At 33.0% G+C, this 12,835-nt stretch overlaps 2 protein-coding genes across 6 annotated transcripts in view; both read left to right on the forward strand.

Moving 5' to 3' along the window:
- Nucleotides 1-11,898, forward strand: part of LOC128221232 (mothers against decapentaplegic homolog 4-like) — a 40,229-nt gene extending 28,331 nt beyond the window's left edge. For all 5 annotated transcript variants that reach the window (XM_052929755.1, XM_052929756.1, XM_052929758.1 and 2 more), the window contains 2 exons: nucleotides 1,753-1,883; nucleotides 2,763-11,898. In XM_052929755.1, the coding sequence (XP_052785715.1) occupies nucleotides 1,753-1,883; nucleotides 2,763-2,858 (227 nt within the window). In that variant the 3' untranslated portion in view covers nucleotides 2,859-11,898. The remainder of the gene's footprint in view (nucleotides 1-1,752; nucleotides 1,884-2,762) is intronic.
- The window catches only part of LOC128221230 (uncharacterized), a 216,947-nt gene that overhangs the window by 163,878 nt on the left and 40,234 nt on the right, over nucleotides 1-12,835 (forward strand). The gene's annotated exons all lie outside the window — the stretch shown is intronic.

Consider the following 12,835-nt stretch of genomic DNA (forward strand, 5'->3'; position numbering starts at 1 on the left):
TTTCCTTCTCCTCAGTTAACCAAAATATAGTAAAAATGTTTGTTTTTTGTTGGAAATCTTTTGTGCATAGTGATCAAGACAAATGATCAGATCGCAGATTTTCATATTTCCTCTCCAAAATTGATGTTTAATGCATTTTTCTTAAACCGTTAGTAACGGTTTAAGCCATAAAACATTAATTTTGGAATGGAAATATGAAAATCTGTGATCTGATCTTTTGTCAACAGTCTATCATTACTGGTTTGCAGATATTTACGCAAACATTTGCTAATTCCAAGACAAAAAAAAAAAGTTGTAAAAATGGTATATCTGTGAGAGTGTAGTTTTAAAAAAGAGCTACAGATTATAAGTATCTTTCATGGCCGCTCGTTTAAGATATGTTCATCCCAATCTGCGCGAAGGGTGTTGTAGGTAAACCTCGATTCTGCAGAACACCCTGCACGAGGGTTGGAATGAATCAATCTTACGCGAGCGGCTATCGTATTTTTCTCCCATTTCATTAAGACAAAATATGGTAAAAAGTTTTAACTATGAACCTTATTTGTGCGTAGTAAAAAATTATTCACATATATATATATATATATATAATTGCATTTACTTTTAAGTGCGTTTTCTTGAATATAAACACAAATCAGCAATTAAATACATTCAAATTATTTCTTTTGGAAGTATATGGAAAAATATGTAACGGAAAAGTAAGTTTATATATTAAAAGCTAGCACTCAACACATGGTATTGTTTTAAACTGTGTGCTGTATTTTCAGTGTTGGGTATGGAAAGAAAATTTGATAGACATATATTATAAATAAAATGTGTATTTCAGGCCTAAAGGCGACAAGTATTCATGTTGATGATTGACAGCAACTCTGTATTCTGTGTCTTAAATTAGTTCAGGGTTTGGACCCTTGGTGCGTCCGTAAATATTATAAAAAATAATTAAATTTTAATTTAAAGAAAAATAACAATAGTTTTATGCTCCAAACATGAATATAAATGATAAAGGCCCATGAATAAATTTGATTAAAAATTTTTGTTGGTAAATTTTCAAAAAATGTATTACACCAGGAGGTTGAAAGTTTTCAGGAAGAAGCTTTTTAAATACAAGCCCTGAAAACTTTTTCTCAAGTTTAAGTGAAGCACCAGTTATAGGCGTAAGATATATACTATGACTTTGTATTTCAGGGCTGACTTTTGTTAAAGGATAGATTCCGGGATGTTTTGTGTTTTAGGCGGAAATCTGTGTAAAATGAATGCAGCTACTACTACTAACCACCCCCCCCCCCCCCCCCAAAAAAAAAAAAAAAAATAAAAAAAATTATAAATATTTTTATTTTTTTAGCTGATTAAAAAATATACAAGTGTGCTTTTGGTTGTTAGAGATGATATCCCAGTTTGCTTCAAATTTAAAGTCAGAAGAACCCTCAAAAGAGCTTCTAAAAAGCCAGTTTTTCTTCTACGGCAGTGTGCTTTTGACCCCAAAAGTGCCCTAAGAACCCATGCCCGAAATGGTTTCAGCCCTCCAGCTGCCAGGTCAATCACAACCCTGATGCTGCAGCAGGTATTGGTGTAGGTGACTTACACCAACAATTATTCTACGTCACAGTTTTGTATAGGGCTTGTAGGTATAAACCCTCGATACATTTCAGGCCTGAGTGCTGCAGCAGGTATTGGTGTAGACGACTTACACCAACGATTATTCTACGTCACAGTTCTGTATAGGGCTTGTAGGTATAAATCCTCGATACATTTCAGGCTTAAGTGCGGCCGCAGGTATCGGTGTGGATGATCTACGGCGACTCTGTATTCTACGTCTCAGTTTTGTGAAGGGCTGGGGACCAGACTATCCCAGACACAGTATAAAAGAAACACCTTGCTGGATCGAGGTTTGTAACCCATGCTTACTTTAACACCATTAAAGGAACTCACAAGTATTTATGTTAATTAAACTCTGTTGAAATTGAGTTATTATACTCATTGATTTTTTTTGTGCAATTTACTGCCTTCTAAAGGGTGTTTTCCCTTGGGAAAAACTGTCCATTTTCCCCAATATTTTATAATATTTCCCAATTTGGTAAATGCAGATGACTTTAATGAATAAAACAGCGATCAATTTCTTGAAATATAAACAAAATCTTGACAAGACTTACTCTTTCACAGCATAGTGAATGCATAATAAAGTTAAAACATGTATTTTTGCCATTATATTAGCTGTTTTTGCCTGATTTTGTATTTTTCCCAAAGTCAGCTTTTTTACCAATTTGCAAGGCAAAATAATTTTTAAAAAAATCACTGATACTTACTGTTGTGAACAACAACCAAACAGCGACCTGTTGATTCTTATTTGAACAGATTTTTTTAATCCAATCCTACAATTAATCAACTTTCAATAGCATTCATATTCTTCTTAACATTTGCACTCCAATTTAAACATTTGGTGAAGTTTTGTCACTGGAAAAGATTGCCAAAAACTAAATACAGTTTATAGTTCTCAGGCAAAAATTTTAACTACCGCGTATATTCTGTAACGAAGATCATTGTACAACAATAAAATGTGGTATTCAACAGCAGAATTCTCATAAATTAGGCAACCATTTAGTTCATTTCACAGATTGCTAATAGTTTTATAGTTGCATCCACACATTTATAAATCCTTTTTTAAACATGAAATCTGTCAACCAATAGTTAATATTGCCGGCACTGATTTCCATTGGTGCAATTTGTCATGATAACAAATCTCTAACATATTTTGTATTCCATTACAGGTGCAACTCCACAGACCTCTACAATTGTTGGATGAAGTTCTACAGGCCATGCCTCTGAATGAGTCTCGCGTTAACAGAGGCTACTTCTTGGGTTGAAACAGTTGCTATACAGGCATATATGTAGCGGGTTCATTGGTGTTAAACTGAACCCAGAACATTTGTACCTTTAAGGATCTGCGACTTTATAGTGAATACCGTGGGAATAGAGGATACCTCTTGGGTTTAAACTTGACTCAACCTAAACATAAGAAGTGTTCATTACAAGTATCAGTTAGCATGGTAAACACTTTGTCTGATTAAAACATTCTTTAGATAAAGCAAGAAAAAATTAAGGAGAGTCTTACAAGCCATGACATTGAATGATTTACCTGTGAAATGAGGCTTATTCCTCTGACAGTTAAAACTGTGCGTCGTTACAGAGATACAATGTTATAATTCAGAAAAAAGGCTGGTCTTTTAGTGTTGCTACCAGATATATTCTGTTTTTTCTTTTTATTTCTCATCAAATCGCGCCCAGAACACTTCAGGCTATGATCGGGATTTCAACTTGTTTTATCATACTGCGGACTGTATAAATAATTGGAACTTTTCAGTGTTATGATTGGACGGTATAAATAACTGGCCTATAGACAGAACGGAATCACTGGGGCATATCTAAGGACAAGAATAATATTGAAAACTACCCCTGAACATCACTGAGCATACCATGTCTGGTATTCGATATTGGTCTTAATTGAATCTAAGTACGATGTAGCTAATCGGATTACTTGTTAATAACTGACCAATAGTGTGAATGAAGTCAATGATGTATGACCATAAGATTGACTTCAGTTAAATATTGAAAACCACACCTGAAGAATACTTCCTCGTTGGAAACTGTTGCCACATGGATAATTAAATAACTAAGTGTGTTCTTTTTGTGTAAAAGGCCGTGCCTCTAATTAAATCCAGTGAGTTTAGTTTACCGTCTGGGTTTAAATGTTGTATATTATATGATACAATTAATCAATAGTTCAGAACTTTGTTGAAGTTAACGATGTTGTTAAAGTCATTGGTGTTAACTTTTTTAACATATAAGAGCTTTGTTGAATATGTTTGATGCTAAGGCCTAAAAAAAAAATTGTTTGGTTAGGGTTACATCCTTTTCAAAAATAGGTAGGGTAGGTAGGCTTTTTTTTTTTTTTTATTAGACTTTATTTAAGAATGTCATTTTCATCATTGGAGAATGGTGTTAAAGTTATCGTCTATATTAGCATTTAAGGTTTTAAACTACATATTGAAAAGCACCAAAAAAGAAAAAGATTTTTTTTTTTTTTTTTTAGTTTTTCATTTTTTTTTTCAAACTGACTATAAAAACGATAGGGTCGGCGCCTATTCCGTAGGTAGGGTCGGGTAACCCGAACCAAATGTTTTTTTTTTTTTTAGGCCTAAGCACAAGTGTACAAATTTTGAAGAAATATGTACTGATTAATTATATTTAAAGTGGTTTTTTATTGTACTTGCTATGAGATCTGTTAGATATCGTACATGCATTTAAATCTATTTCGGTATTGTTATTGTGTTGAAATATTTTTCTGTTTCGTACATGCATTTAAAAAGTAAACAAATGCCAACCAGATGGGAAGTTGTGTTCAGACATTTTGTAATGACAGAAATAAATCAAAAATAATTAATTCAGGACAACATTTTATTTTTGCATTACTATGACCTAACTTTTCTCTAGGTGTAATTCTTTGTCCATTTTTTTGTTAATAGCATTTTAGAAAATATCTCATGTGATAAAGATAATTTTCAATAACAATATATTAAAATACTTTTCTGAGGCCAAAGAAAAAGAGGTTTTGGTTCCGGTTACATCCCTTTTCGAAATAGGCTTTTATTTATTTTATATTTGGTAAGCCTCATGTAAAAACAAAGGTGTTAAAGTTATCTTCTTTATAAATTATATATTAAAGCTGCACTCTTACAGACTGACCGATTTGACATTTTCATTTCTTTGACTCAGCTGATTTTGTCATCAATGTTTTCAAAACGACTCAGAATCAGCTGATTTTGGCATCAATGTTTTCAAAACGACTCAGAATCAGCTGATTTTGTCATCAATGTTTTCAAAACGACTCAGAATCAGCTGATTTTGGCATCAATGTTTTCAAAACGACTCAGAATCAGCTGATTTTGGCATCAATGTTTTCAAAACGACTCAGAATCAGCTGATTTTGGCATCAATGTTTTCAAAACGACTCAGAATCAGCTGATTTTGGCATCAATGTTTTCAAAACAGTCATATAGGATAACACAAAATAGAACAGTTCTCAATTGTTTGGAAAATTGTCGAAATTTTCATTTTTCTTAAAGCGTTAGTAACACTTTTATCCATAAAACATTAATATGAGCGTAAATATCAAAAACTGTAATCTGATCTTTTATCAGCAGTCTTATATCACTAGTTTTCATATATTTACACAAAATTTGTCTGATTCCAAGACAAAAAAAATAAAAAGTTGTCAAAACAGTCAATCTGTTCAAGAGTGCAGCTTTAAAACACAAACTTAGATTATGATTTGATTTCTTTTACCAACACACTATAGAAACAGTAGCGTTTTTCACAGGCAAGGTTATGTATGCTCGTATTTGAGGGAAATACAGGGTTTTAATTGTACATGTATAAATGAGTCAGGTTGTATCAAACTTTTTGAAAACCATGCCAACTCAGTAAAGACTCCATGTGCTCTTTAACCAGCCCAACTGAGTTCATATCCGTGATAATGACATCAATCGCACAATTCATCACTTTCATTTACACCAATAGTTCATTAGTTCTTTTTCACTTTTTCAGAATTGTTTTAAGAATTAATTTCATTTAAGAAATCCTAACGATAATTCTTTCTCAACCATTTTGTAAATAGAACGACCCGACTGCCGCAAACAGTTCATCATATGACGTTATGATAACGCGGGAAAGATTTTATCGTAAAATTGAAACACTAATAACAATACGTGTACATTCAAAGAATCATTTATTAAACAAACAATAACAAGATAAACAATTTTCATTTATATTAATGTACGATTATTTCATGATCGGAACCAGTTTTCTCTGACAAATAAATAGCTGTTTAGTGCTCGGAATTGTCTGTGAGTCACATATATTTGCCTCCTAGAGAGGATAGGAAAGTATATGTTGTCTTTCTAATTTAAATATATATAAATGATTGCTCTAAGTAAATGTTTATGTCTTTGATAGACTTTGAACCAGTCTGTGGCTCTCTTTTTCGTATTGTGAAACCAGTCTGAATTTCTTGAATTTATGTGTTTAACTTGATAAATTATTAAATATGTGTAAATACTATGAATTGTTATTGAAATGTTCAAAATTAACATGTATATGAGGACAAAAATCGTTGTTATTACAAATAAACGCTACACCATAGATTTATATACTAGCATCTCTGTAATTTTTTTATACAAAACTGAACAGAAAGTTAGAATTTTACAAAATTGGTGTAACAATGTTTCAAAATTGCTAACAAGCAGGTTAAGTCTTATTGTCATCGCGTGTCATGTGACATATTTTTAAAGTGAATGGTTTATTTAAATAAATGATGGTTAAAGATTTTCAGTATGTACAAGTTTACAAAAATAACTGGTTTGATGCAGCACAGTCACTTTACCATTTGTTTTATGTAAGTACATACAAATAATCTTTAGGCTTTTTTAGTGGTCTGCATTATATTGTGTAAACAACCCACTTTCTGGGCCAGCCACTGTTTATATTATGCTTCACCTGATTTTAATAAAAAAAACGCTGACTGCTGATCTACTGTAATAAAAGTATTGGCAAGTTTGAGATGTACTGCATTCTCATTTGACAAAATATAATGTTGACCACGACAGATAGTTTACGCTTCTATTTATAAATATTATATTTAGTGTGATAATTTAAGAATTCACTGTTTAAAGTCAGATTTAATTCTACTTAACTATGATGTTGTTGTTTTTGGATTTTAAGGATTAATTTCTAAAATCATAGTATTTTAAGGATGAAATATGCAATTCTAGTGACAATCCAATTTGAGTTATTGTTTATTAATCATCTTGTTCTGTAAACATATTGAACTGCATATCAATGTTGTAATCATGATTAAAAAATCACATTGCTTCATAGGCCTCCATTATGCCAAATTCTAGCCAGCATTAACTTGATATATAGTCGTAGCTTTTGTGAAATTGTCCATTGTCTAAAATGTACTTTTGTTATCAAAATTTTAGTTGATTTAATTGTTTTCAGAAAAATAATGTGAAATTATTTTTTGGGGTGGCAAAAATGCTTAAAAACTTTCATCTGTAACCCTGTGCTTCCAAATCTGTTAAATGTTAGAATAACCTTTTATGGTAACTGTTTTTGACGGATGCCGATTATGCATCGTTTACATCGTTTATTTCATTATTTTTTTTGAAAACACTGGGTAATGTTGTAGTCCTGGTGTTGTTTCATCCCCCCCCCCCCCCAAAAAAAGGTCTGATTAAAAAAGTTACTAGAGCGCTTTTGGTTGTAAGAGTTGATATTCCAGTTTACTTCAAATTTAAAGTCAGAAGAACCCTCAAAAGAGTTTCTAAAAAGCCAGTTTTTCTTTTATGGCAGCGTGCTTTTGACCCCAAAAGTGCCCCAAGAACCCATGGCCGAAATGGTTTCAGCCCTCCAGCTGCCAGGTCAATCACATCCCTGAAATTGTTAAACCTTGGCCATTACTCAGAAACCATTTCAAGATATTCTAATGAAACTTGGTACACATGTTGCCAGAGACAATTCTCATATTTTAAGAAAGACGTCTAACTGGCTTTAATAATAATACAGTCGAAACCCTTTGGCTCGAATTCCCTGGGACCGGCCTAATGATTCAAGCCTCGCTAATATCGAGCCAAGCAGGAATGCTTATAATGAGTACAACAAAACTGGTCTTATCATCCAGTACAGCCAACGAGGAAATCTAGCGAAGTGAAGGGATATCGATCAAACAGGTTTCGACTGTACTTATAATTATTGAGTAATGGCATTTGTTTGACTGAAAATACTAGAACAGAGGGCAGTGGCAAAATCTCTCTGTGACACTCATGTTCTTGTTAAAGCATGATTATTAAAAAAATTGGAAGTCCCTGTACATTTTCCAGGTACAACACTTGTTTTCTGCTCTCTTTGTTGGTAGTTATTATTGTTAAAATCAGGGCGGCTTGGCATTATGTCAAAAAGTTGCTTAACTAACTCCAAACACACGTTCTCAAACTATGTGTATGGCATTTTTCCAGGAACGTCACTGTTTTTACGCCCTTTATGTTAGTAGTTATAACTGTTAGAATTAGGATGGCTTGGCATCACGTCAAACAGTTGCTTAACACCAAAAATACGTTCTCAAACCATATGTGTATGGTGATCTCTCAACAGGTGCTTAATGTTTTTGCTTGTAATATGTAGTTCTCGGCCCATATTCATAAAGTAGCTTAAGTCATTTCCTCACAAAGTCGAATTCCTAAAATTTTCATTGTCAAATTAAAAGAAATGTTAAATTGTTTTTAACATAAAAAATTGTAGTTTTTTTTCAGTTGATATTGTGTTTCAAAATTTACTAGTTTTAAGCTCTAATGGCCTTGGCGATGTCGTGGTGTCCGTCATCCGTGCATTCGTCTGTTAACAATTGCTTGTGAACGTGACAAAGTTTTCAGTCATGATTGTATCTGAATCAAACTTATACAGTAGTAAGATATCCATGAGAGTTTTTCAGCCCTTGTATGATTGGATTAAAGCCAATGCAAAATAATTTTCTAAGGGAGACAACTTTGAACAGAGAGTTATGAATTATTGTAGTGTTTGTCTCCCTTTTTAAACATATGGTACAAGCTCCGACCTGAAAACGACCAAAAGGGTCATGTCATGCCATGCCTGTAGAGCATAGGCCATCATGGGCCCCTTGTTATATCAAATAAAAATGTCGTAATTTGAGAACTGACTTAAAATGCTTTATGAATTCCGGTGCAGTTTGTCAGCTGAATTTTTTGTGTTTATAAATTAATTCTTGTATGCTGTAATATTTTCCTGTCACTATGTTGTATAAGAATCTGTTCAAACAAGCTGGTCTGTTTATTATACCAAAATGAATTATATATAGTTTTTAAAATGGTTAATTCTCCACAAAATGGGATAAAATTATTGTTTTAATGTATCAAGTTTTGGTCTATTCCCCGCAACTCCATTTCAGGTAAATTTTAGGACAATCCTAAATTTCATTGTTTTTTTATAAAATAAATAAGATTTTACCTGATCTTTCTCACCTTTTTTTTCCGTCAGTATATTTTTATACTGGCACATTTTCTATCATAACATTCGGTTGTTCCAGGATATTGATTTTTTTAAATTTTCAATGATTTTTATGCATTACACTTCCATTAAGAGTTGATATTGTTACTTCCTCTGACGTCAATGTTCATTTGTCGTGGATCTTATCTTTATTCAGTTTATTTGGTTATAATTAAAGACTTTTTGATATATACGGTAATTACTTCACATCATTGACTTAATGTAGCTCACGTTTACAGGAATACATGATATATCACACTGTTTATGGGTTACGGGTGGCTGTTTCAATAATAATAATAGTCAATTTTAGTCGTAAATTGAAATTCTGTTGTTGTCATTTTTTCGTTATTTAGCTAAATATCTGAGAGAATTGAACATAAGCGAATTTCAAAAATACGGTAAACACAAAATTGAGGAAATAGAACATTTTTGTCCATGAAATTAAATCTCAATTACATCTGCGTTGAAACGACCCCTATAAAATGTTGAAACAACCCCTGGTAAATGTTGAAACGACCCTTGTTAAATGTTGAAAAAAAAACACGACCCCTGGTAAATGTTGAAACAACCCCTGTTAGATGTAAAGTGGGAAAAACAATTTATTATGTAAATTGTAATAATATTGACACATATCTCCTATAAAATACAGTAATATCACAATTGCTTCCCCGGTGAATAAATGTGTTCAACATGTACTGCTCATATATGGACCCGGGTCAAGGTCACTGCATATGTCACAATGAGGACATTTGCACCAAGTCTTGAATGGTCTACAAATGTTAGTAAATGTTACGTAATTTCTTGTAATATTCATTATTTGACAGTGTGATAGATTTATCCATTTTATTTTATAGATTTATAGAGATATAGTGAATTTAAACCATTTTGATGCATGCCAGAAGAGAAGTGTGTTTTTGTTAATTTCTTTTTTTGAATTCTTTTGTTACAGAAAATTGTATATATTTATTGATATGACCACACTTCATATATGTGTTTGTTAAAATATTATGTATTGTATTTTTTAGATAAACATTAAATTAGTTGTTTTTTTGTAATTACTTTGAAAACAATTGTGCTAAGGTATTTTTTGCTTCATTTAAGATGCTTTGTCAGTGATTTTAAGCTATCTTTTTTTAAGTATGAGTTGAGGTATTGTCATAGTCTTCGCATTGTTGTCAGCATGCAAAAACTTTAACCGAAGCTTTCTTAAAAAAACATATGAGATATGTATAAATGAGATACATCACATTTATAGCTACCAGTGTCAGATACATGTACATAATTTTCTATTGCATAATTAATGAATGTTTTGTGGATTGATTGTTACAGGGTTTGAATTTAACTTTGAGGAGCACTCGCAAAATTGTGCGAGTGCTTTTTGAGGCAACTCGCAAAATGAAAAATCAACTTGCAATTTTATCATTTGCTTTATTCCCTTAATATAATTATATTGTCTAATTAAAGTAGTTCTTAATTTACACCTAAGACATATTATGAATATTAAAAAGTATCAATCATGAGTGACTCGACAACTAGAACTTGTTGATGGCTTATTCTTTTTGGGAGGTATGGAAAGACTCATCAGATGCTGGCCGCATTTTGATAATAAAGCTGTCCAATTTGACATTGTTCACTTTGTATATTTACCCTCGCCATCGGGTAATATCCATTCGGCAAGCATGCTACAGATTTCATTAAGTCTATAAGTATTAAAAACAATAACATTATAAATTTAAAATAAATAAAAGCAACAGTAAATGTAGCGTGGATGCTTTGGACCATGAAATATATCGATCGACGAAGTCTATTAACTTTGACAGTTGGGCTAAATTTAGCCAATGATTGAGCTAGGTGATTACGTCATTTTAATTAACTTTGTTTTATGCACGCCTCGGAGCATCCCGGAAAGATTCGTAATAAAACTCGGCTTTTTATTTGTTCTGGTTTTGAAAACTTACAAGAGCGTGACTCCGTACTGTCTTCTTTATACTGGTTGTGTAAACATGCCATGCCACTTATAGGCTGTTTACACTCAACTACGTAGCGGAGTTAAGTTCATGTTTATTCTACTTTCCTTTTAACATTTTGTTGTCTAGAAAAAGCCACTCGCAGAATTTTGCGAGCTTGAATAAAAGTCACTCGCAATTTTCAAATGTCGCTCGCATTTTGCGAGTATGCGAGTCTAAATTCGAACCCTGTGTTAATCAATGACTTTGAGCATGGTCACAACACATTTATTGTCAATAATAACATTTAATTTCCTAACACCAAGCCACTGCACTGTGGCTGTAATAATTGTTGAGTTTTTATTCGTAAAACATCGGACGAGCGTTCGCACTCCCTTTGTGGTACTCTTGTTTCTTAGAATTTTGAAAGGTGTTCATACTATTAAACTAAGTGCAAATGTTGAATGAATTGATTATAAAGACAGATTATAATTCTAAACTCAAGCCTTGACCAAATACTAGTAAAGTTATTGTGTAATTGCACAAATTCATTTCAAAACCTTGGACAAAAAACATTAGGCAAAACACATTTGAAAAAAACACTGTTGATGACTAGAGTAAGAAGACATATTACTGAAATAAGATTTATCTCTATACATGCCACACGTTTCTGCTCATATTTTATGGACAACTATCAGTAATGGATACTTAATTTATTTGCTATACATGTATTGCGTATGTTTCATAGTTTCATGAAGCTTTATATACTGTATTATGATGTGAACTCATTTACTATCACCCACCATCGTACATACATTGTCAATAAAAAATGAAAATCGAACTGTGTGTCTTGTTTATGCATATATGTATGCATGTGTTTCTTTAGACCTTGCGGTCAAGGATAACCCGTGAAAGTGCAAGCACTTATTTCCAACGGGGTTCTTTTTTTGCTGAAGGGACAGCACGCAGAAGAGACAGTGGTAGGATACAAGGAAGTCTGGGTGCTATACCATAGCTCTTTTACGAAAAGACCCCTTGGTTCTTTTACGTGCTCGGTGTAAAACACCGATACACGGGGTACAACTTTCCTGGGTTAAACCAGTAAACCACTTTCCCAAGCATAACCATTTAAATGTCAAGCGCCAGGTAAGGGAGCTACTTGTACCAGCTAGTATCGACCAGGGATCGACCTCCCGCGCCGTAGGCGGACGTCTTTACCTCTGAGTCTAGGCCACGGAATGCTGTCCTTAATCCCCCGCCACAGAGTGGGTAGGGGATTGTAGGAATGCACTTCGTCTGTCTGTACGTAACATTTCTTGTCCGCGCTATAACTTACTTATGCTTTGATGGAACACCACATAACTTGGTACAAATATTGTCCTCATTGAGACGATGTGCAATGACCTTGACCCGGGTCCATACAGCAAAGGTCAAGGTCACACAAGACATTTAAAGGTCAAGTACACATGCTCGTGTCGGTGCTTACTAATGCATTGATGGATTACCATATAACCTGGTACAAATGTTGTCCTCATGAGAAACTAGAGACATTATATCTGGTCCAATATTCATTAAACTTAATTAGAATGTTTACTTTAATGAACTCTTATACAAATATAAATCTTATATCACTTGGTCAAATCTTAGATATTTTTGCATGGAACCATATCATGGTACTGATTAGGGTCAGAAAACTACAAACTTTACCAGAATGATGACCTTGATGAAATCTCGCTTCATTTTATTTAATTTTTTTGCCTTGATACTATAAGTTTTTT

The sequence above is a fragment of the Mya arenaria genome, chromosome 16 (genome assembly GCF_026914265.1).
Source record: "Mya arenaria isolate MELC-2E11 chromosome 16, ASM2691426v1".
Taxonomy (NCBI): Eukaryota; Metazoa; Mollusca; class Bivalvia; order Myida; family Myidae; genus Mya; species Mya arenaria.